We start from the raw sequence: 25,804 nt of genomic DNA on the forward strand, positions 1-25,804 counted from the left end.
ATGTAAGGGAAGATAGTGGCACATCCCTTTTTTGTTGCATTACTAATGCACCTCCCTCTGTGAATGGTGCAACATGCCTGCAGTATGCAGTTCTTTGAGTAATTGCATTGTGAATTGTGTGTGTGTGTGTGTGTGTGTGTGTGCATGCATGTGCCTGTCTGTCTTTCTGCAGTCCTGGGGAAGATCCGCAGTGCAGTGGGGAGCGCCCAGCTGCTGATGTCCCAGAAGTTCCAGCAGTTCCGGGAGCTATGTGAGGAGAATCTGGTATGTGTCACCCCATCCTCTGCATGCTCTCTCTCCCAGCCGCCCCCCGCTCCTCTTCCTCCCTCTAACGCTGACATCATCCTGCACAAATCATGCTGACAGCCAAGGCTAGCAGTCATTTACTGTGCATTTAGTATAGACATCACATCTTTGCCATCTTTCCCTTATAAAAACAGAGTGGAAGATGGAGCCTGACAAACATAGATTCTATAATTATGACTAATATATACATATTCACACATGTCATAATATCATACCCTTTGTTGCATTATTGACACATTATGTGACAATAAGACCATCCATTAAGAAGCTAAGGATTCAGATTTGGAATCTACAAATTGTTTTTTACCCCTTTATTTCTTGTAAAATCTAAAATTTAAAAATAGAAGTTGTACGTTTTATATGTATTCATCCTGCAGTGGACCACAATTGCTTTATCTGAAGGTTTATTTCTTGTAGGATGTTTTTATTTTTTTAACATTCATGCATGATTCAAAACAAAGGGTTATGAAGAAATCAATTCCATTTACTGGATCCCAGTAATCCCTTGTATGACAATATAGGGTTTGTGTCTTATAAATTCTGTAAAAATTATACTTATGATACTAAACACAACAACAACTAAATTAAACAAATGAGTGATTAAGCATATAAACAGTATGTGTTTGTATGCTTGTGTTCATGTGTAAATCAGAACCCAAATGCACACCCACGGCCCGTCTCCCAGGACCTGGCAGGTTTCTGGGACATGCTCCAGCTGTCCATCGAGAACATTAGCCTGAAGTTTGATGAACTCCACCAACTCAAAGCCAACAACTGGAAACCTCTGACTCCCCCAGAAATTCAGGTGCTGACACAAATGGCGAATATGAGAGTCACAATCTCATTTTAAATGATCAAACTAACCTGAACATGAATTTGGAATGCTTCACTAACCCGCATGGTTTCTGCTGTCATTACTGTATACTTTGAATTGTAAGTCCAAATGATTTACACTTGAGTTTTCTTGTTGCATGCATTTATGTGTTGCATACTGTTGTGGTGCCTGCCTGACGCCGCTACTTGTATTGTGTGTTTTGTTGTCTTGTCGACAGTGAGCTGCTTTTGAGAAGCTACTCAACCTGCCATGCACCGTTGGGGCCTGTCCACCTCCAATGGTCTCTTACCTCACGCAATGGCCACCATCGTGCTGTTTTACCCCACGCAAATGGCTGCCACTGTGAACCATAACATCATTCAAAATTGCATGCTCTCACATGATGCTGGCAACATCTCTCGCTAATCCTTGTGCAAACTGGCTGCAGTTGTGTCACTGTGTTAACCTGCAGCCCACAGCCTGCCCTAAAATCCCAATGGTCTGTCTTTAAGACTATTTATCATTCCTGTCCAGGAGAGAAGGATGCCCCCCCCTGTGCCAAAGAAGCCCCTGAAGGGCCACCCACCCCTGGCTCGGGACCGCTCGCTGGAGAGCTCCGAGCGTCAGCGTCTGGAGGCTCGCAAACGCCTGCTAGCTGCCAAACGTGCTGCGTCTGTGCGGCAGAGCTCTGCAACCGAAAGTGCAGACAGTATCGAGATCTATATTCCTGAGGCTCAGACCAGACTATGAGACACATGCACACATGTACCCAAGCACGTCTAATACTGTACACTGTACCATAATTACACAGTAGCTCTGAATGGTAAGGCTAGGGTGCTAACATAACACACTCACCTTTTTTGCTGACGTTTCAGATCACTGTGTGGTCACTCACAATGGGAGTTGTTTGAACAAGAAATGTATATTTACAGTATTTATTTATTTATTAACATGTCTCCCCTTTACTGTCATTTTCTCCTCCCAGCTTTGATGTAGCATTCCCTTTCTTTCCCGTACCTCCACCTGTTCCTCACTCTTAAAGAATTGTCTAATAGAACTCATCTTTTGAGTGGCCTGATCCTGGTGTAGCACAGCAGTGATGCTTCACGATAAAAATAATATCCAAGTACTATAATCTCACAGTTTAATTTTACAACATGAGGTCAAACATTACAACACAATGGCAAAAAAAAACAAACAAAAAAAAACTGACAAGGCTATTTTAGTATCAACTGGTGACACAAGGCATCTGTTTGAGAACAGTTCACCCCAGTGTCCCAAGGCCAACCCAAAAGGGAAAGTTGAGGTGTTAGAGGTTTTCCTCCAGGTGAGGTAGAGCCACTGGTGAGCCATGAGTGTACTTTTGGGTCTTTGCAAAGAGTGAGAATCACTGAATTTATCACTGTTACCACAAACATAATCTGTGTGTATGTGTTAAAGAGAGTGTGCACTGTATGTGTGTGTTTTGATTCTGATTTTAAAAAGTGCTTCCTATTTTTCTAGGTCCAAAGCGTCCTAGCTGTAACTGATAATTAAGGTAGCAGTTTAAAAAAAACTGTAAACAAACCATCTGGTCTCATGTTTGTATAAAGGACACAGAGTATAATGACATGACTCGCATGCTGACACATTTTTTTGTCTTTTTTAACACATTTATTCCTAACTCATGTTGCGATCAAACTCTTCTGCGTAACAGACTAAGCTAAAGACTGATATTTGGTACAATACTGGTAGTTGCTCTACATTTTACTATGTCGTTTTTAACCAAGAAAGGTTTATAGACAGTATTGAGACTACAGGACTGAAAAGGGACTATTTTTCCTCACTGTGTGTGCACTATCTGCCTCCAAATGAAGCAATTATTGAAGGTCATACAGAAAAATGCTATTTTGTATTTGTGTTTAATTTATTGGTTAGGAGAATAATGACTGTTTATTGACATTGTGGTTATTATTATTATTATTATTGTTATTATTATTATAATTATTATTATTATTACGCACTGACAACAAGGCCCTTATACTGTGTTTGTGATTTATTTATTGGTTCTTTAACATGACAGGCACCTTTTTTGTCCTTTCTGTTTCAGTGATCAGCCTTAATTTCTAAAACAATAGTCGAGCACAACAGCAGTCTCAGGGGAAAAAGCATGTTGTGTGTTTGTGTGTGTTTGTACGGATGAGAAAGTGTTTGACTTGTGACTGTATGTGACCCATGGCTTTGTCTCTGACTGTATATAACCCCTGCCATCAGGATAGGCCATGATCCTAAATAAAGGAAAAAGTCATCTTCTAATCTAAACAATGTTCCCATTGGACATCTCAGCCCGACTTTCTTCAGTATAACAAGTTATTTCTATCAGCTGCTTGAATGTGGAGACAATCCTGATCTGGTTTACAGTCTTGTTTTGATCACAGAATTGCAGGATTTCGCTGTGTAGTTCAGCTATGTATTAATCTGATGTTTTGTGCCATTGGATAGGCAAAAATATAGCTTATCCTGCTATTTGTCCTTGTTGAACGGCTACCTGAAGTTTTCACTGAGAAAAGTATGGTTGTAAAGGAAGTGATGATGTAACCGTACAATATGATTTGTATTTTCTTTAGCTGATCAATAACTACTTAGGTTTCATATAAACAATAGCTCAAATTTAATGCCATTTTATGTAGAGAAAGCTAATTTTAGTATTTTTACTTTGGATCTTGTATTTGCATTGAATTGTCTGTCAAATAATTGACTATTTATGTTTATTATATTAACATATCAATATAACACTCCTGGTATAGCAGGGAGGTAGAAACCAGAATGTTGGATTGTGGACACTCCAGCACTTCTGAAGTCTGTGATGTAGTTAAATGAATAGAAAAACATTCAGATAAATATTTGTATATAAATGAATGTTTCCCTATGTAAATGTAAACTAAAAAAAACACGATCAAATAGCATATTAAGCCCATATACATTTTGTAATTAATGTTATTACACTGTTGATGTTATGGCACGTGTATGAGATCAGCATTAAAAAAACAAACAAACAAAAATCAAGAAAATCATTGCCATAATTTTGTTGCATTCACTCCTTTCCAGTTTTCACATGTGTTTTCAGTTGGATTATAATTAAACAAATTACAAGGCCAGCATGGTGTGCTTTTAGGGTGGTTCCCTCCCACAGGGGTGGGTCCCCTTAATTAGACAGCACTTTTGGCCTTGGCTTTAGCCTTGACTCTCCTGCACATGTAGCTTCTGGTGATTTGTCATTTACACATCAGTTGTGCGGAGGGGAGGCGTGTCGTCCACAGTGGTCAGAGTTGGGGTTAGGGGGTGTGCAGTGATGGCGATGGGGTTGTTATCTTTGTGTGTAGCCTGGCCCTGGGTCAATCTACCCATCAGATGGTCTACTATGGTGGGCTGAAGCTGCCTACGGAGCGCCTGAAGATCTGGGATGACATCACTCACATATGGTCCAGCCTCAAACCACAATCACTGTCACTTTTGACAGAAAACATGAGGCATATTGCTGGAAAACTCTATTCAATTCATTCTAAACATTTGTTGACTAACAAAGGCAGATTTACAGGTGTGAAGCTCCATCCTGACAAAACGGTAAATTTTTAACGGATTTCTTTGGTATTGTTCCAATGTCTTGATGTCTACTACAGCCCCCTGTAGTAGTGTGTAATCCACAGCAGCCATTAGTTAAATGAAGTAAAATGTGCAGCATTCTCCCTGAAATGAAAACGATTTGTTGCTAAATCACAAGCATCAGGAAATAAACTGTCATTGTATGAAATCAAGATTTTTCTGCATTTGTATCAGAAAACATAAACATGATGTTTAGATTAAAAGTAAATATGATGAATAAAAGAATGTCTGTCTCAGATAATTAACCAACAAGTGCTGTGGAGGCCAATAAAGTAGCTTTAGGACTGCAGCAGGACCAGAATGGAACAGCTGCCTTCAACCTCTGTTGTAAGCTATTGAGACGTAGACACACATCAACCCCCGCTAGGCAAGAAACTGTTGACGTCTGCTGTTTGCCCATGTTAATTTATGCAGGATTATGCTAATGCACCAGAGCTGTTATAAACCTCTCGCACCCAGGAATGCCTCTGAATGCTTGTGGAAAGGCATGAGCACCACACTATTTCTGTCCTGCTGTATTCCCAGCATTTATTTACCACACGGTCTAACTCCTCAAACTCTGCTTATCCTTGAGGGATAAATCTAATCTTTACAAAGTTCAGCAGGATTTACAAGAATGTTGCTGGGGTAAATGTGTATTAAGTGATCTGAATAAGTAAATAAAAATGATAAAACTATGAGATGTAGAAAAACAAAACTTTATTTGAATCCCATGTGACCCCTATTTGCCACAAACATTGCACAGTATGAAAAAAAAAATCACATCATTGGGCATCATGTCACATTGACTGTACACATGGTCCTATTATACATGAAAATGCGCATTTTTGGTGATTAGAAAAAAAAAAGCTTTGTCAAACTCATAAAACAGCAAATGCAGAAAAACATCTGTAGTGTTTTGTTTTACAGTCCACTGGCCGTTGTGTTCGCTGAGCGATGGGATGAAGGCTCAGTCTAAGAACCTGCTACACTGGTCATCTGAACCATCCCTCAGTGGGAAAATAACAGTTTAAAAAAAAAAGAAAGAATAGTTTTTTTTTCTTTTAAAACAGCTAAAAGTAAATTACAAAATCAAAACTAAAACACTTAAATGTTTACTACAGTAGTGTATAAGTTTGTCATCGATGCCAAGAGCACAGTATGTTTAAGACACTGAGATGACCTTCTACCTTTTAGTGTGCAAACAAATCAGGCAGACCAATCATGAACTGAGCTCTGAAATGTTAAACCATAAATGTGTGTGGATCTGACCAATCTGTGTAATTGATTCTACTTCTTGCTCCATTCTCTACATTGATATTCAATATAATGGAAAGACATAAGGACAGGCAGCATTTCTGACAACATTTTTGGTCCCTGTGTGCAAATAAAATACACATGTAGATACATACGCACGTATATGAAATGAATAAACAACTTACGGCCAAGGCACCTTAATACATTTTTTTTCTTTTTTTTTTCTTTTAATTAAAAAACAACCTCCTCATATTGATTGGTATACCAAAAATAGAAATTATCAGGCTTTCATGTGGATTTGTTCTCTGTTACGTGCAGACAAGTCACTGAACTGAGGAGTTCTAAAGTCGAGACAAAGAGTCAGTCTCCATTCCCTCCTTTGCTGTCAGTTTGTCTTTTAGGAAACCAGCTGTTTGGCTTGCAGCTCCATCTCTGCAGCCCGCTTGAGGGCCACGTCCACCAGGAGCTGGAAGCCGCTGAAGTCTTGTGTGAGGTCTGGAGGAGTTGGGGGAGGGGTGTTGAACAGCCCGCTGCGGGGGCTCAGGTTGCCCTCCATGCTGGTGCAGCTGAGGATGGTGGTAGTGGTGGGGAGCAGCTGGCAACCTGGCCCTTCATCTCGGCACCTGAGGAGTGCCTGAGCCTGCACGGACTGCAACAGCTCAGCTGCCTTGTCGCAGTTCATTGCTGGCACTGATGGGTGGGAAGCTGTCGGGCTGGCTTGCATCGCTGTGGTGACAGTGGTGTGACAGATGACAGACGGCCGTGTGGGAAAGAGGCCTGGAGAGGGAGACGTGGAGGTTGGAGAGAGTGTGGAGGGGGATGCAGCCTTCCTCAGGACGCTGGGCATGGTGGGCTCGAAGCTGGAGGGGTGGAGGACGCGCTTGTCGCAGCTCTCCTCTGTGCCTGCAGCAGGACTGCTATGTTTTGGGGACTGAGAACTGTCAGAGAAGCTGTCGCCAGCCTTGCTCCCTTTCCTGGAGATGGTGAACTGGTTGGGGTCTTTGCCATCTTTTCTGAGCATTTCCGGAAGAAGTCGCCGCCGAGCATTGATGAACCAGTTGCACACCTGGAAATAAAAATATCCATTAGTTGAGTTGCTTGGTTCATGCATATTCTGCCTTAAAAGACTTTTAAAAAATCCCCACCCCACTTTTATTTTGAAGATCAAAATAAAAACTTAAATCACACCCATTACTTGATCATTTTAGCACTGCAGAAATTACAAAAATTAAACCACAATAAGCTAAACAGTAACTTTCTCCACAAAGTATAATTTAAACTTAATTTTTTAATTTTAAAAATCTGTAAAGGAGCTTCTTATTGAAGTTCTTATTGAAAAGCTTTCAGTACGAACGAATCTCTTTTGTCAGCGCACTAATCACGGTCATCTCCCTGTTTCTTACTCCTCCAGGCTAGTCGTAACTGGCTTGGTGAGGCTTGTAGCTCTAACTATGTAAATGACTCTGCATTGTTCCCAGACAGCTGGGATGGAAAGGGGCTGGAGGGAGGGAAATTCCTGTCCGAGTGTCTCAGCCAAGCTCAGAGCACTCAGGGAGTGAGTTTACTCACGTTGTCTCATTTACTTTTACGTTGCAACATCAAGCTGGTCTGGATGACCTTCAATTCACTGTTGATGTGTCATGTTTTGTTTGCCATCTAGACAGGAAATGGTTCAGACAAGCTGGTACTTGTTACCTCTTGACTTTCACAGTGGTCTGTTAACACTCTTAGTTTTTACAAGCTGGAAAACCTTGGGCAATCATATGTTTGCTTTATCTGTTTCCATACCTGCAATGTAGAGAGCTGAGTCTGCTTGGAGAGAAGGGCTTTCTCCTGTTCAGATGGGTAAGCGTTGTAACGGTGCTCATACAACCAGTCCCTGAGGATCTGGACTGACTCCTTGGGCAGGTTCCCTCGCCGTTTTCTCTTCCCATTACTTCCCGAACTGGATGACAGATCCAAAGGGGTGTCCACACTATCCTCATCATCTGTCTCGCTACCTGACAGCATCATCAAACCTGCACAAGATGGGAGAAAGGGAGAGTGCGTGAGGACAAAGGAGATCCTTTAAAGTCGGATAAACTGTTGCCGCAGCCAAAAGCAGCCTGTCTGGGAGGCAGCTGATGTGTCAGAAGCAAGCTGTCAAGTTCAGCCATGTGATTCATATAAGCAGCTAGGGAGGGTGTAAGGAGGAGGAGGAGGGAAAGAAGGAGGGGGGGACGTCACAAAGGCTGGTCTGATGCTGTGTCAGTTATAAAACCTGCCTCAACAAACACAAGGCAGACTGAGAGCACAGGAACGATCGCCATGTTAAGGCAGATTTTGTTTTTGAAGACCAGCTGAGGTTAATTTGCAAAGATTACAGAGCAGGTTTCTGTTTTAGGTTAAAGCTGCTCATGATCAAACGAGGTTTGGGGATTCTGAATGGCTATGAATGTTAATAGTTTAGCCCAGACGTTTAACTGTCTTTAAGCCCCTTTAATCCCATTTTTCAAATTAGCATTAATCAGGTGGCCAGAATGCAATAAAACATAAGGGCCAAGCTATTGCAGAACGTGTTGTTTGGCTCTTTTCTGCTTACAGAAAAAGAAAAAAATCCATATGCCTGGCAGATGCTTATGATGTAACCATTTATACCTGAACACCAGCAGCTTTCTGTGCAGCAGTCCACAGCGAAAATAAGATATTTCATGTTACTGTTTACACAGTTTGCACTGGGACAATCTAGTGGGATAAGAGTAAGAAAGTTCCCAAGTCTGAGCGGCCAACAGGATGAGGTAATTACGTAGGCTGGAGAGAGGGGAAAGGGGGAGGGGAGACCTGTTGCAAATCAGCGTCTCCAGACTAAACAAAAGAACCCAGGGCTGCGTGTTTCTTTGTATGCAATTCAAAAGTTTCCACCCGTAAACTGCGAGTTTATCGTAAACTTACCCCTTTCTGAAATATTATAAGTTAACAAAATGGCCTGTAAACTACCCAAACCCAACGAAGTCGCTAGTTTTTTAAGTTTAAAACAACTCGTGAGAGGCTTTCTATTGTGTGTGTGCGCGCTGCACCACGAGGTCCTTGAACAAGGCAACAGCAACTTCCCACAATGAGGTCAGGATGAACATTAGCCTACATTTGGATTTCACTCAAATTCAAAAGGTGCTGGAGGTGTTAACACTTGTGACAGACAGTGAAAAGATACAGGGTATCGATTTTTTAAAACTCGCACATTGTGAGAATATAACAAACTCACGAACTCAGTCGCCCAACTTCAGCTTTTATTCGTCACTTCGTCCTCAAACGTAGCGTGTGCTCCTCAAGTTAGCTTTTATTCAGTTATATCATAGCGTCTTCTAGTTCGGTGTAGCTTTTTAGAAAGGCTATAAAGTTTGGTTAATTACACAGTGACTGGAAAAACAACACACGTTGATAAGAGTCGTGTTAGTAAGGCAAACTCACAAAATATATATATATATATATATATATATGGAGAATCTCAATTGACGAGTGAAAAACAACCATATCGACTTTTGACATCGTGCCAGCACATGGCAGAAAAAGCCCCCTGTCATGTCTGGAAAGGAAACAATAGACTGCATGGTTTGCATATGAGGGAAATGGCACAGTTAAACGTTATCTACACTGACTCTAACGCCCCCCCCGACTCCCTCTTATTAAATTCTTCTCCAAAACACCACACTTACACTTTTTCGTCTTCATCTCCGTCCGAAAAATCCCACTAATTCCTTGTCAAGCGCAGGAGAAATTTGTTTTCGTGCCGTGTTTTTTTTCTTCTTCTTTTCTCCAGATATCTCCCCGCGTGTATCCGAAAATCCTTATTCATCAAAACTATTTTCTTCTCCGTTTTGGTTTTTCCTTAGACGTACTGGTCTTCTTGGTCGTGTCCGGAGACTTGATGGAAAAGAGGGGGGGTTACCTGAGATCTCCGCGTCCCTTCGTCCCTCAGCCCTTTCCTCATTGACTGTGTGTGTGTTTGATCCTGAAACTGGGTGACAGCTATCTTTGACAGCTGCGTGACTCAACGCACAGAGATCCTCCCACCGTGGAGAGCAGGGGAGAAAATCTCTGACATCAGCATGGCTTGATCTACTGACATGGTTACTGTTTTTTGTTAAGCTTTAACTGCTGCGGACTTTCTTAAATAAACATTAACAACGTGTTTCATATATTATGATATGCAGGAGGGCGTTGATTTTGGCGGGCAGCAGGAATGACAACAAAACAAAAGGCTGGTGGAGCACTGCGGACCTTGTGGAACTAACCACACACACACAAAGATCATTTAATATTAAAAGCAGTACATATATGAGACTTGCAGTGTTTGTTTTTGTTGTATTCTGCAACAAGTGTAACATTTTTTTTTATTTTCCTAAATTGGTGTGCGCTTTTTTAGCAGTGTGCTTTATTCATTGCAAAAAACACAGCGTTATACAACAGGAGATCCCAGTTGTAACCTATTTATGATTAAACCTTCAAATTTCGAATTTATCTAATAATATTCAGTTTCCCTTTTGGTTTACCTATAAAGAAACCGACTGATATTTTTCTACGCGTGCTACCCGTCTCACTTAACCTAAAATGTTAACATTATATAAAGTGCTGTTCTAATTTCTGGCCAAATCCAGTCGAGGTAGAGCCACGTTGAATCTACCTCGCAGCAAATGGAGCTAAGTGCAGCAATCCAGGCTACAAAATATAACAGTACTGCGAGGGTAACGATCAATGCCTTCATTTGTATGCGGTGCACAACCTTGCGACAGCTGCTGTAGCATGTCTCTTTGCATGCATTTGTTCCAAACAAGTATTGTTGCCTGTCCTTGAAGCGAAATGTCGCCTCCTAGCGTTTATAGCTAGTACTGCGTTGAAATGCTACATAACACGGAAAACATGAGATCATCTGGCTCTCTCTGGTGGTTCATGTGCCGATGCGCCACGAGGACACAAAGTTTGGATGAAAAAAGTAGTTTTGATTGGAAAATTGGGCTTTAAAATAATGATAATTATAGAATAATCAACCCGAATGCATGGGAACACATTTATACATACAGTTATTACTATTACTTTTTAAAATTGTGTTACAGGTAAAGTGACTCCACTGAGGTTATGTCTATATTAAGCGCCCAGATTCCCAGCAAACTCCACTAGCTCAGTCAGACAAAGTGTTAAAAATAGACATATGAGCATTTTTGCATGCCGGAGCCTGTGAGATAACAAACCGAGATTGAATCACATTTTCCAATAAGATTTATTGTAGTTGTTTTTATGTAGCAATCTCTTCCAATGTTAGTGTTTTTTAATGATAATTTGTTTTCGCTGAACTCAAACTAATAGTCCTGCCTGTTTACAGAGGCTATAATATATGTTAACAAAACATACACTTTATATTTGGTATTCTTTTTGATAAAATATTAACAAAATGAAATAAAATAGAGTTTATTGTTCATTTTTCTTAACAGACCAATTGTTTTGCTTCTTTAACATATTTGAAGAGTTAAATAACTCACAAACCTTGATAAGGGAGAGTTAGTAAAATGTATGAGTTATTAAATATGTCATGTCTTGTTAACGTCACACGTGCATTGGGACAGTGACGCATCCTGGACGGCTTCATTTAAAACATAGATAGACTGTAAATAAAAGGTGGTTCACAGTTCATGTAAGCAGAGCTACGTCAAGCTACCAACAGAACACCAAGGAACAGAACCGGAAATGGGGATTTTGCTTTCAATATAATTTATTCTCTCTTTTTAATTTTTAGTTTATTTTTTACAACAAAAATGTATTTATCCATTGATGTACTTTTAGTAATTTTTCTTTTGTTGGACATATGTGGTGATACGGTCCTATTTATTTGCAGTTTGACAGAAGTTGCACAGCTTAAACTGAATCTAAGATAAGAACATTGACGTGAGTATTTGATCATTGGGCAAAGAGATGCAATAAGCAGCAGGTGGTGTAGTAGGTGTGTTAACTTCATACAAATTAACAGTATTATATACCTGCAGTATCACCGCTTTTAACCATCCATGAATCGTGAATAGCATATACAAAATGCATTTTATTTTAATTGAAAATTATGATGTGAAATGATGAGTAAAAAGAAGAATATATATTAATGTGAAATTGAGCATTTCTTTTAGATGAGATCAATTTAGAAGCGACTTTTTTAGCACCTGATTTAGAAGTGATTAAAAGGAGCAATTGACTTATTTTGTTTACTTATTTTGCATTTGAGTATCTAATGGAAGTAGTACTATCATTTGTTTTCAATAAACTTGCAGATTGTAGGTTATATTACAGAATAGTCAGGCCTATCTCTTCTCATCATGAAAGAGAGATTTTATGTCTGAGTCCAAATACTTAAAAAACATGTTTTTTTAAAGGTTATTTTGTAGAGATTTGTTTTCAAGTTAACATTATTGTGTTTATAGGTTGATTGTTGTTTTTAAAAAGTTTCATAAAACAATTAAACATTGAAGTTACTCAGCAATCAAATTGACATTGGGTTGTATTTTGAAGTGTTTTAAACGGATGTTATTTGGGTAGAATTTCATGCTGGGACTGGTGGGCTGGAAGGGTCCGGTTACAGCTTGAAGTCTAAAATTAGGGAGGCACCCCAACTGCAAATGACGCAAGAAAGTTAAACTGGGCAGTCTCGTCGTCTCTGCGTGTCAATGATAAGGACTCATGGCCATGGAGACGTTGCCTACAACTTTGCTGTTGTTGATCACATGGAGGGTATTTTTAGCTGCTGTTGTCATCTTTTCGTAACGGCCCGGCTGCGGCGTTCAGTATAAAGGACTGTTTCAAAATGCAGCTGTACAACAGTGTGCTGACACACTACCCGCGGTCGTCTCGCAAAGTTACAATAACTTTGTCAGCTGCGTCCGGGCGCTTGAACGGGACGACGCAAAGTTCCCCTGAGACAGCCAGACAAGGATTTACACAACTTGACACAAGTTCGGCGACCAGCGGTGGTGATCCGGCTACAGAGACGTCTTCCGCAAACATGCCTGCTTTTTCGTGTTACGAAGCTTCACCCATGAGACCACTTTACTTCACTTCGACTGCTGAGATATTAATCCGCAGACCGGATGGAGTTGAGAGGTCTGTACCTGTTCATATCATCCGAGAGCCCAAAACCAAAACACCTTCTCCTAAGTTGCATAACGGTGAAGACATTGTCAGCAGTGGCAGTGACTCTGATATGATGATGGACGTGATAGATCATACGAGAAATGGGGCTGACGCGGTTTTCCCTGACTGCCCTGAACTGTCTGGAAACCACGTTTTTAAGTGGGAGAACATCAGTGGACCCACAACAGAAGAACTCCAGAGAATGGGGGGAAATTCATGCGAGGATGACGGCGCTTCACAGACAGTTGCCGCCCGTAAAAGGAATAGATGGACCTCACAAAATGAAGAGGATCAAGCTCCCCTAGGGGCAGCCCAACACCAAGACTTCAAAATGGAAGATTTTAGTGATATGAACAGTGTCAAAGATGCTCAAACATCAGATGAGAGACGGGCCTTTGAGCTCAGCGTTCTGCAGGAGTCCCCCCTGCAGGGATGCCAAGAGAAAAGAGACATCAATGACAAAGTCACCCGGTACCTGGCTGAAGTGGAGAAGCAGAACAAGTACCTCCAGGAGAGGCACAAATACAGGTACCACATCATTCCTGATGGCAACTGTTTGTACAGAGCCATCTGCAAAGCCACATATGGGGATCAGGCTAGACACGGGGAGCTTCGGGAGCAGACGGTCCACCACATTGCTGACCACTTGGATGAGTTCAACCCCATCATTGAAGGCGACGTGGGGGAGTTCCTGATTAATGCAGCACAGGACGGCGCCTGGGCGGGTTACCCCGAGCTTCTCGCCATGAGCCAAATGCTGAATGTCAACATTCACCTTACAACTGGGGGCAGCTTGGAAAGTCCCACTGTCTCCACCATGGTGCACTATCTTGGGGAGGAGGATGCTTCCAAACCAGCTATCTGGCTCAGTTGGCTCAGCAACGGTCACTATGATGTCATCTTGGACAAGTGTCTCCCTAACCCGGAGTATGAGGACTGGTGTCGACACTCGCAGATGCAACGGAAACGAGACGAGGAACTGGCAAAGTCGATGGCAGCCTCATTATCAAAGATGTACATAGAACAAAATGGCTCTATGTGAATGAGATGAAATTTGACAATGGATGTATTTTGTTCCAAAAAAAATGCAGATATCTGTTTCTGCTTGGTATCTATATGCCTTAAATTATTTTTTATAAGATTTCTATCATGAGTGAAAAGAAGTGCAGTGCACATACTTTTTAATGTACCAGAATTTGCATATTAGCATTTGAAAGGGTGTGAGCCTGATTTTCTTGATGGCTTTGGGTTATGCTGGCGTGAGTGACGAGTGCTTTTGGAACATATGTATTATTTATTTACCTTTGTTTTTTTGGCAGACAAGTGAGTTTTCCTAATTGTTTGCTGACAGTTGCCAACTACTTTTTAATACAGAGAAGTTTGGGTTGCCTTGTTTCCCTTTGCCTAACTACATTGTGTGAAATCTGTATAGCCTACTCTCTTTTGCACAGAAGTCCTATCAGGCTAGTTTGGAGAGTTTTGATTTGTGTTATGTTCTTTTTCAGTTATTCCACTTCTTTTTATGTTTTTGACAGAATATTCTCAAATAAAGTTTTAAAAAATGAAACCCAAGTTACAATGCCCTCATTTAATTTGCATGCTTATTGCCAAAGTATTTGTTTCTTTTCTGCATTTCCATAAAACTTAGCTACCATGACTGATAATGTCAGTGTATGTTTTTGTGGTTGCAAGACTGCATGCAGTTTTACTGGAATGTCACCTCTAAAGTGGTCAGATAAAGTGTTTCAATCAGTGGTGGCCTACAGTGATAAATGCATGTAGTGACAAACAAGTTAGGCTGCTGTATGTAGTAACTGTAGCCTTAATACACAGGGGAACTTTTACCATGCCAGAGTTAAAGGTGCAGGTTCACAGTATACATTTAAAAAAAATGTTAACTGTAATTTATGGGTTTATTCTGCTTTATAACCTACTTCCTAAACACATCCCACAGAAGTAGCTTGCTTACACTGAAACTCGAGTGTTTAAACTGGGAAAAAATTCCTTTTTTTTATTTATTTTTTCCTTCATGGTTTTTAGCTTGAAAATCATGTCTGTATGGTGTCATTTTCCAAAAGCGTAACAAATGAAAAATTCTGTCTTTGTAGGACCTTGTAAACAAACATACGAAAAAGCCCAGTATGCATTTTTCCCCCCTAAATTATGCTACTTTAAGTACTTTTAGCCAATATTACAAATGCATGGCTGACATTAGTCACTTAGTTGACTTGTTTTCCAGTCTACTAATAGCTTCTCACAAAGGAACTGAATCAGCTCTGACTTCAAACTGTGTGTGTCATTTACCAAGCAGCGATTTGTACTGCAGCTGAAATGGAATGCAATGGGGTAGACTTTGCAGAAGAACTAGGAAACATGTGTGCCATAATAAATACAATTAATATAGCAAACCAATAAAAGCATAAAAAACTAATACAAACCCAAAATGACACATTTTGGTCTAATATGGGCCACTTTTGACTCAATTACAGAGTTGTATATTGGCTAATAATTCTTTTCTATATGAGAAGACAATGCAAAAAGTTTAATTTAGCAAAGGCTCTAAATTTACTGCCTAATATTCAGGAGAACAAGTCATTCAACGCCATACAATACCCAGGTTTACTACTATGATAGATTCTGTGAGATTTTCACGTTTTTTGAATGATTTTCATTATAAACGGGACAGAGAATGCAAATAAATAAATAAATAATGTAAAAAAATTATCTCCATGCTAGAATACATATAATTTTTACAATTGTTTTCCAGCTTTAATTTGCCATTACTCTGACAGGGTCTTGTGGTGCAATTTCCCTCCACTAGATGGCGCTGTAGACTCCAACATGTTCCCATAAAGTTACAAAAGCGTAATGTAGTGGAATTTATTCTTCTTTTTCTAAACTTAATTCGGTGAGATTGTCGAGAGTGCTATCTTAAATTACTGCAGAATGGTGAGAAAAAATGTGAAAAACCTTGGGGTTAACCAGTGAATGCTGGAAGCAAAGGCGAAATTGTGTTTTTGAAAGTTTAAAATGATAGCCTATGGAGAATTATTACACCCTCTATTTTTTTCTTACTAATCTAGGCTATTAAACTCTTTTTGTCTGCTTCTTCTGGTAAATTGTCAATGTATGCCCCATAGATGTTCTGAAAGAAAGATATTTTGATACGACATCCGTATTTGTTCGACTTCCTAATTGATATGATTATATTATTATACTAGGTCTATTTATCTTTATAAGCCTGAAAGCTTTATAGTGATGACGTAACGCTGCAGTCGGAAGCACTAGGGAAAAAAGTTTTATATTTTTTTCATACGGGGGGAGGACTGAGCTCTCCCTACTCTAATGTGTCTCTTACAGACCGCAAACTACTAGCAAAGAGTCAAGAGCCAAGAGGGCAGGTGAGAGTGGACCGAGCGGGATGCTTCACCGCAGTACTGGCACACAGTCAGCGTTGAGTGTAGTCCGCCTGAAGGATTCCCACGCGCTTAACGGACGGCGACGCGGTCCCTTCGTAGCAGCTCAAGCTCGAGCACTGAAGTTACTGGATACTTTGAAACAAACCAAGAGAAGAGCGGCAGAGAGGAGGTTTTGACCAGCGGAGGAGATTTCAGACATGTCGGGACACCGGGTGCAGTTTGCAGACCCTCCTTCGAGTGACCACAAAGGAAGTCCAAAATGTCACAGTAAGGGGAAAAAATTCATACACACATACACATTGATTTAATCTCAATTTAACATTAAATAATAGAAAAGATACTTCCTTATATTAACATAACTTCATGACGTCCCAAGTTGCCGTCATGTATTGTACTATACTTCAAAATTCTACCAGTTGAATAAATATGGCACATTTTTTCTTTGTAACCAAAATTTACGTGCAACTCATGGTATCAGCTGTGCTCGGAGATGGGACACATTAGACCCATTTGCTTGCTAAAAACAAACATACAGCTTACAAATATGTTGGTCTTATTAAGCACGAACAGTTTTTTTTTTAAATCTTAAAATCTATTAGCAACATATAGCTATTATTACTCATACACGTTTCCCTTAATACTTAATGCGTGACTGGTTTGTTGACCCCCCTCACCTGTGATTCTCTCTACTGGGGCGTCAGTGGTGTGATACCATTTGCTTCCCCACCTAATACACTTATATGAAGTGACAATTGCCCTTTACATGCTGTTGCTAACTTTTGCTCCCTATGCAGCCCTTCTCAGTGTCTTGCTTTGTGTTAAGTAAGGTGAAGCTGACCTTGAGGTGGATTCAGTGATTGCATGAATGAGGTGCTGCACTTTAGTTGGTGTAGAAGATTAGAAGGTGGTTAGATGTGACTCTTCTCACACAAGGTGTAACAGTGTCAGCTGTGCTTGCATCCTCTGCTGTGTGCTGCAGTGCATCCATCACAAGACAGAGAAACTGAGCTTATTTCCATGGTGACAGCTTGAGTGACAGAACACGTGAACAAGGACACAATGGAAATGCTGCAAACCTCTCCAGAAGTGCATTTTTTCACATTTGTTCTATGACAGCACATGTGCATATTTTTGGAATTTTGGATAGAGGCTTTTCTTTGAATTTGTTTACCCCCCCCCCCAATTCATTTATTTATTTTTTTTGGCACCATTTGTGACATGCATGTAGATTGCAGGGGGGGAGAAGTGCTGATGTTGCATGCAGGTTAAGCTCAGATTGTATGCAGGGCATGTGGGGTTGATGTGTGATAGGGCACAACAGCAGCTTCAGCAGCAAACTGCACTTTCTGACTCAGCCAATCCACCTTTCCTGCTGCCCAGAAGCAGGTGACAGGGGGGTTCAAGTTTCAGTCTCTTTTTCTAATTGTGATGCACATACTCATTCAACATACAGTCACATGAATAATCTCATAAGCATCCTTACTTCATCATCTAGCTGGGTGACTTATCATCCTGTCTTACTCTCCAGAATACATTGCCATGCTTCATTACTCATTTACTCATTGTATCATGTTAACTCAACATCAAATAAGAAAACAGTACATAGCAACAGACCAGGAGCTTATCCATTACTCCACCATTTTTTTTTCAAGTTTCTATGGCACATAATGACCTTTGTGCCACATAGAGGAAAACAATACAAGAAATATGAGTTTGTCTACTCATGGTACTGGCACTCAGGGAGCACTTTGACTTCTTGCTTCACAGTTTCAGTGAGTCAAGTCAGACACCTACTGAATGTTTTGACAGTACTGAAGAGATCCTGTTGTTGTTGTGGTATTTCTATAATGGATTTAATGCCTGTCTCTAACAACTGGAAGCACTCCCAGAGTTATGTTTTTGTCACTCCTCTGATTATTTAGCTCCTGATTATTATTCATATAAACTGCTACAAAAGGAGTTATTTGAGATAAAAAGGTGAACATGATGAAGTCTTCAAAAAGGCAGCCTGTGCAATAGAATCACATTTTTATACCTGACTATTCAACTGCTGCTACAACGAAGAAGGAACATAAGTGCAAACTTTGGAAAAGTTAGGGCATTTGGCTTGCACTTAGTATCAATCGAAGATGCCAAACGTTTTCTCATAATTGTTAGGATTAGTGTTGGTATGGTCTGAAAGAAAAGGTCAAGTAGTCTGGCTGTAATTATTTTTGCTGTTACAGAAATGGTATTAAATCATTGCTATGTCACTAGCACTTCTTTCCCCAAGTTTCAAGCAAATTTGAAATGTTGCTGAAAGAAAATACACAAAGTATATATACATATATATCTATATATATATCTATATCTATATATATATATATATATTATACCATGGTCTGGGTGAATACTCGATTCTGATTGGCTGGAGGGTGTCCATTAAAAAGTGATAATGACACCTATGAAAGAAGTTCTGGTCAAATAGACTTAGGATGAATCCCATTTCACCCCTTATCCCTAGTACTTAGCCCTACCCCTCTGTAGGGGTAGGGGTGTCCCAATTTCTTTTATGACAGAGGGGTGGAGGTAAGTGGTAGGGCTATATACCCCTTCAAACGAAGATTTTTCAGAGGCACACTTCAAACGGAGGGGTATGAAAAATATTCCATCCTATACGAGAAAGCAAGTGTTTCTACGCACATCACGCTTTCTTGAGGTGCAGGGCAACACACGCTCACAAAAAAGCCACAGAGAAAAAGAGATTATGCCCGTAAACACAATGAATTTTAATTGCACGCAAAAGTTGTACATTACGTCCTATATAGGCCTGTCGCGATAAGTAATAAATCAAATGTTTGCACGGTAAGGAAAAAATGAGAGCGACAAGTTTTCCGGCCGCAATAGTTTTCATTAGTTTTTTTTGGTTTATCTTACTTTACTATAGACTTTGTATGACAACAGGTTGAGCATCTCGACTGAACAACTCTCACGCATCGGCTGTGAGACTCACACATTTGAGTGGCTTCTCACGCTGAGATTTCTCATGTTGGAATACACATCAAGAGCAATGCCAGCTAATGAAGAGGTTCAAGAGGATTCTCAGTGGGCCGCATTACTTTTGGGCCGGTGTCCTGGCATATATGTTAAAAAGACACAGCAGCGCGGTTCGCTCACTGCTCATAGATCAGACACGCAGCGATGAGGGGAGGTATCTCAGCTTCACAAACAGCAATGATGTATATTTTTTCCTAGTTTTTTTCTTTTTTTAATACAACTGGCAGTTTAGCCGGTTTTTGAAAGCCAGTTTTGTTTGTAGAACAGAGACTTTATTATCTATCAGACTTGTTGTTTTTGGCTGTGTTTGGCTTTCATTCATTGTTAATGAGCCTGAAAGTCCATTCAATTTATTGTTTTTGTTTAATTATTTAAAATTTCTTCCAGTTCCAGTGTAAAATGTTCTTAAGTGACTACTGATGACGTATGTGATTGTTGAAGGTTGTCGAAATTCGTAGGGATTGACTTTCAGCCTTACCCCTTTTAGCTCTGTTTTAAAGGGGCAAGTGGCAAGGGGAAGGGGCAACAAAGAAAAATGGGATTGGACCTTATTGTTGTAAATTATTGTGCTGACTAAACGGTAGTTGGTAACCGTGGCAACAGAAACTCAGACGCCGGGCTGTAGACACGCCAGATCATGTCTGCATTGCTGTGAAAGCAGCTTGCAGGCTTGTTGGGCTCCGTCAGTCCCGGAGAGACGAGAATGGAGCAACATTTTGTCATCCTGCAATGTCCCAACCAGCAGTGGTCAGGGTCCACAAACGTTAAATCTCCATCCTTCAAACGCCACTATGGACATGTCAGTATCTTTATGTAATGTCATGATCAACGGCAATGTTGCATTTAATTTTAAATAGTTCATCTCCTGTCTTTCTGTCTTGATTACCTTTTTCAAACTGTGACACTTCCTTCAACGATTTTAGATGTAAACTTTTTACAGTTAAATGCAAAAACGTTTTGAAACATGATTATTGACCCTTTTAACTTGGAGTCTGAACAGAACATGGGTAGATGTTTTGATGCTATGAGACATGGCTGGCTGGAAACTGATAATATCTGGTATCAATTTGTGTTAAAGGTGAAAGCTACAACTTTTTCATCAAAAAAATACATTTTCCAAAAATAATACATCAAAAGAACGTCTAGAGGGGTGCAGAATAAAAGTATTCATTTGAATGAAAAAATATATTATAGGATATAAATAATTGTTTTATAAATTTTGACAGGTCCAAAATATATAAATTTTACACTAAAGGATTCTAAGCCAGTAGCATTAGTAGGCTGATGTCACGTGAGGCGGAGCTCCAGAGTTGCCAGATCGATAGCACTGTTACATTTCTCAAATTAAAGCGGACCAAAAATCAAGCAGGACAAGGGTGAATATCGGTCTACCATTTGAGTGTTGGTGCCGACTGAAGGAAGAAAGGGGGCTTAAAAGTCACGTGGAGCTTACCACTTTCCTTCTGGACAGGTAAGTAATACGTTTTGCTAATGTTAATGCTAATTAATGGTCAGCCTTACCGTAACATTTTTAATGGTCTTTAATGGTCAGCCGGTACTGTAAACTGGCACAGGCGTGTTGCGGCAGGTTTGGCCAAGTTCGTTTGTGATGAGTTTTTTCTTCTTGCAGTTGTTTTCATTTCAAGCTGCTGCTTAGTAAATGTGGTTAGCTTTAGCTCATCCATATGGATTTTTGGCATATCTGGCAACTAGTAGAACCTAAGGTTGGAGTGAGAGCAAACGAGTGTGAGTGCGACACCTACTGGCGGGGAGGAGTTAAAGTTGTAGCTATCGCCTTTAAGTCCCACCTTGTTCAGGGTTCCAGCACTGATCTTGTAATAATAATATTATTGGATTAGATTTATATAGTCCTTTTTCAAGGCACTCAAAGCTCCTTACTTGGTATCCATTATTCATCCACTCCTCACTCATACCTGGTGATGGTAAGCTACTTGTGTAGCCACAGCTGCCCTGGGGCAGGCTGACAGAAACGTGACTGCCAATCCCTACCTACGGCCTCTCCGACCATCACCGAAGATTCCTCCTATTCCAACATTAAAAAGATGTACTTCACAACTTGGAATCACTCTAAATGCAATGGCCACTTTGCACGCAGAAAGTGTATTTTTTTTGTCTCAGCAACAGTTTTGATTGGTAGCGCTATGGTTATTCCAGCCTATGTTTAAGGCTTACGTTCATATTCTTATTCATCACCAATCACTTTAAAAAAAATAAAAACAACTTGATGATGATACAACACTAAATGCTGGCATTCAGTGCAGCATATCCTTTTATTTTTCACTGGAACTGTGGGGATTGTGAACAAATTATTTAACATGTTGCAGCTATTTGGATTTTTGATGAGACCATTGCTGGCCCTATCCAGGCTAATATCACCTGCTTCACTGGAACAGGCTGTGGGTGTTTGCGTTTGTCATTATCCCTCAACAGCAACATATATAAGGAAATAACCTTCCGACTCCTAATAATTTAGTTATGTTGGTGAATTGGAATTTATTTTATTAGGTAAGGATAAAATGTCCTTTATATGATCAAATATGTCTTGAACGTTTGCATGATGACATACAGTAAATGTAGCTATAGCAGATGAAAAAACAAAAGATTCAATCGTGGTTATTCAAAATTCTGTGGTGGGGAAAAATAGTTTTTACAGAAGATAATGATGTAAAAGTTATATCTGGTACCAAAAGCAAGTTAATTACAGAGGAGTCAAATGTAAGGTTGCAGTAAAATATGCCATTGCATGATATCCTGTACTTTCATTCAACAGACACATCTGTCTGCATTTGATTTGTTTGCATTTGTTTCTGGTCTTCTTCACCATCTTTCCACTTTCTGCTCCAAACTCAACCACTATTTGACTGTTCGCCTTCATCACAAAAGTGAAGGGTTTGAGTCACATTTTCTGAGCAAAAAAAGCAGTGCAGCCAATTCTCTCCATTTTCTCTTTAGATCTAGCTGCAGATGTTCTCAACTTGGCTGATGGTATGTGGTTGACCCTGATAGCATCACAGGCATTCATGTGTTAGTGTCTTTTAAATTTAAATGGTGCTGTGATTGGTAGTTCATCTTCTTATGTGATGAAGGGACTTTTCTCTGTGGAGGACTAGCTGTAGAGCTTGTCCTTCAGTGCGTAAAAGAGCAATATGTGTGTCATTACATCCTGGACAGCTGCAGTCTGAGCCATGGTGTCCATCTCAGGTTTCCAACATCATTTACAGATAATGTCAACAGCTTGAAGAGAAAGATAAGCATTCTTGATTGGAGGGCTTTTTCCAACAGTCTTCTAACAGTTGTTATGTAGAGAGAGAGGAAGTCTTTAACATCCAAATCATTCATTAGATCTTTGCCTGCTAAAGACAATCAAGCACAGTGAAGACGGTAGAAGGTTTGACATGTTTTACATGAGCACATTCAATATCTTCTCTGATCTTTCTTTGACTAATTCTGTATAGGTTTTGAAATAATAGCACATTTCTCTTACAATATAACAATGAAATGTTGTTTACCGTAATAATGTTCACAGAACTACAAATCAAAAGTGAAAACAAACCAACCATTAAAGATTCAGTTATAATAAAAGGTGACCATGCAGTACTGCTGACTGCATCCACCTCTTAATTCCAGGTTTGGATTATTTCTTGCTTTGCTCTTGTTGAACTACTTTGTTTTAGCCACTTATCAGTCCTGCTTTGTCACAATGTGCAGGACAAAGAGTAAATATCCTTGGTCCCTGTGATAGCTTGGGGAATATGGTGAATGCTTTGCTGGAATCATAAACACAGACTGTGCTTCTTCTCCAGCTCAAGAATGCAGATGGCGCCTGTTCCAGCAGAAATAGACGCCAGCAGCTTCTAATTCTCTGTGAAAACAAATCAAATCAGCATGAGTGAGAGGATGAACTCTAGCATTAATATTCTCAGACATGTTTTCTATAGATAGTTCAGCCGCTTTAATTAATGTAATTTTTTAGTGAGGTGCTTAGGCCAGGTGTGAAATTCCAAACTCTGGTAGGCTGATCACATTTGATGGCTTTTGAGATGATTCTTCTGGAGATAGCCAAGTCCTTGAGATGATTCTCGACGGCTGTATTCACAGTGGATTAAAAGCATGTCATTGAAGGGTTCTTAAGTTCCATTTGAGTGCAAAACAAAGATTTATGGGTGGAGCTGTGGCCTTATCTGTCCAAAAGTAATTTGCTGTTCTTTTTCCTGCTTTAACTCTCTGTCGGTCTGATAAAATAACTTAAACTGGTATTCAAGTTGTTTTTTGTGGCATGAAGTCTGACATAGTTTTATGTTACAGTGTGTATTCAAGAGGTTAAGTTGCAAAGAAGTAATTGGGTTAGTCAGACTTAGTTGTTACATATTTAGACTGTTCACTAGACTCACAAAGCCATTTTTGATCTAAATAGTCTAAATGTCAATATGCATTTCAGAAGGATCCAGTATAATGGAAGAGCAAGATGTTTTTAACATGTGATCTATCTGATCGCTAGTGTCTTCATTTTTACTGACCTTTTCATGTAGTTCAACTCGAATGTTACAGTCTCAAGAAAGTGAAAGCACTCTTTTTCTCTTTGGCCTTTTTATTTTCAAAAATAGAAAACTGCACAAAAAGAAAGAAAACGTTATTTACTTCATCCTGGCTTTTGACATTTTCTTCCATCAACTGTGAGCAATGAGAGTTGGAAAAAAGGTCATCCTTGAGAAATGAATTTAAAGAGAGACACTTAATTTAAAGAGACGATAAACAGAAAGGATGAAAAATCACATCGATGTGTGAGAGAATTTTGTGGTAGAATTATTCCCGGTTGAGTCATGATCTCTGTCTGAGTTTTTGTGCATCATGAAACTTTGCATGCCGGATGAACGATGCCTCTTTCCTTGACTTCTCAGTGTCTCAGACAGTGGAATGACAGTGCTTTATGAAGAGGGAGCAGATGCTTTCCCCTTTTTTTTCTAAATTCTGTGTTTTTCTAAATGATACACACTCATGCGTTCCTGTCTGAATATGACATGATGAAGTACGCAGTCCTCTGAAGGAGCAGCAGATCCTGAGATCAGAATTTTACCATTAAGTCATGAATATGCTAGATGAGCATTTGCAACAAGCATAAACCCCTCACAACTACTCTTTTGTTGCCTCTGGATCTGACAAGTAAACAAACACATCTGTGTTGTTGATTGTCATCTTGAAGGCTCTAAAGCCTGAAAACCCACAGATGGGAGTGTACCTTCGAAATGATGACACCCAAAGGGTGCCTCAGCTCTCCACACTGTTATCATTCATCCACCACAGGAAGTGCTGTTGAAATGTCTGCTCATGTTTATTAGTGATTAGAGATAGTCTGCCTTGGTGTTGGGACACAGGGTGTAATAACATTCTCTGCATGCTCTCTCAACCACTAATGATTCAGGATAGCTGCTCTGTTTTTTTTTTTTTTTTCCTTTTTTCAGGAGCTGCAGGAACACAAAAAATGATTTAGACACAGATGAGTGAGAAGTCAAATAGTCTTTCCTTTGATGTTCAGTTAGGTCATGTTCAAAGGAAATATCTAAAATGTATGAGGGGAGAAAAAGAAGCAGTGTTTGTGTGTGTTAGGCAGTGCACTGATGCTCTGTACAAAGCATGTGTGTTTGTGTGTGGCGGTACCTGATAATTGAACTTTTCTAAGGCTTATCTCTACACTCCATGCTGACGACATCAAGTCTTTTATTCACCAACTGTGATTTTTAAAGAACTGACAAATCAATCAAAAGTTCTAGGTCACTACCATAACGGTGAATCTGGACAAACACATGCACACAATTTTACAAAGTTAGTATTTTAATGAACAGAAGACAGAAAACAAAGCAAATGATTAAAATGGAGTGAAATGCTGTCCCATTCTTGTCGGATAAAGAATTTTAGCAGTGTAGCAAGCATGGGTCTTCTTTGTCATATTTTGTATGAATGCACTGATACCACATTTTCACAAACCAAGTACAAGTACTTACATTTGAGTACTTGCCGATACCAAGTACCAATACAAGTACTAATAAATCCCATTACAGTTCACTGGTAAGGAGTGAGAACCAGATGCAACGACTGAGTGGTTAATTGTGTGTTATATCATATGAGTCATCCTCCAGCATCCTCTAAATGTAAGACTGAAAAACTGTCAAAATCTTCATAAATAAGA

The 25,804-nt window shown here is 39.8% G+C and overlaps 4 protein-coding genes across 8 annotated transcripts in view; 3 read left to right on the forward strand and 1 right to left on the reverse strand.

Annotated features, from left to right (window-relative positions):
• Positions 1–4,153, forward strand: part of dlgap1b (discs, large (Drosophila) homolog-associated protein 1b) — a 94,924-nt gene extending 90,771 nt beyond the window's left edge. For 4 of the 5 annotated variants that reach the window (XM_041968638.1, XM_041968637.1, XM_041968639.1 and 1 more), the window contains 3 exons: positions 173–264; positions 959–1,111; positions 1,655–4,153. In XM_041968638.1, coding sequence (XP_041824572.1) covers positions 173–264; positions 959–1,111; positions 1,655–1,870 — 461 coding nt within the window. In that variant the 3' untranslated portion in view covers positions 1,871–4,153. Of the gene's footprint in view, positions 1–172; positions 265–958; positions 1,112–1,358 lie in introns of all 5 variants that reach the window. The other variant, XM_041968640.1, reaches the window with a different exon arrangement.
• A 1,291-nt stretch (positions 4,154–5,444) lies between these two features.
• Positions 5,445–10,000, reverse strand: tgif1 (TGFB-induced factor homeobox 1). The gene is made up of 3 exons (XM_041968900.1): positions 9,691–10,000; positions 7,787–8,016; positions 5,445–7,064 (listed from the first exon to the last, which is right to left on the reverse strand). The coding sequence occupies exons 1-3, from the start codon at positions 9,704–9,706 to the stop codon at positions 6,396–6,398; spliced, it is 915 nt and encodes a 304-aa protein (XP_041824834.1). The 5' UTR covers positions 9,707–10,000; the 3' UTR covers positions 5,445–6,395.
• A 2,593-nt stretch (positions 10,001–12,593) lies between these two features.
• On the forward strand, positions 12,594–14,711 carry LOC121629330 (OTU domain-containing protein 1). The gene has a single exon (XM_041969033.1). It carries the CDS (start codon positions 12,819–12,821, stop codon positions 14,184–14,186), a length of 1,368 nt encoding a protein of 455 aa, XP_041824967.1. The 5' UTR covers positions 12,594–12,818; the 3' UTR covers positions 14,187–14,711.
• A 1,820-nt stretch (positions 14,712–16,531) lies between these two features.
• Positions 16,532–25,804, forward strand: part of si:ch211-285f17.1 (sickle tail protein) — a 121,906-nt gene continuing 112,633 nt past the window's right edge. The window contains exon 1 of the mRNA XM_041967854.1: positions 16,532–16,830. Coding sequence (XP_041823788.1) covers positions 16,761–16,830 — 70 coding nt within the window. The 5' untranslated portion in view covers positions 16,532–16,760. The remainder of the gene's footprint in view (positions 16,831–25,804) is intronic.

Source organism: Melanotaenia boesemani, chromosome 18, assembly GCF_017639745.1.
Source record: "Melanotaenia boesemani isolate fMelBoe1 chromosome 18, fMelBoe1.pri, whole genome shotgun sequence".
NCBI classification, from domain to species: Eukaryota; Metazoa; Chordata; class Actinopteri; order Atheriniformes; family Melanotaeniidae; genus Melanotaenia; species Melanotaenia boesemani.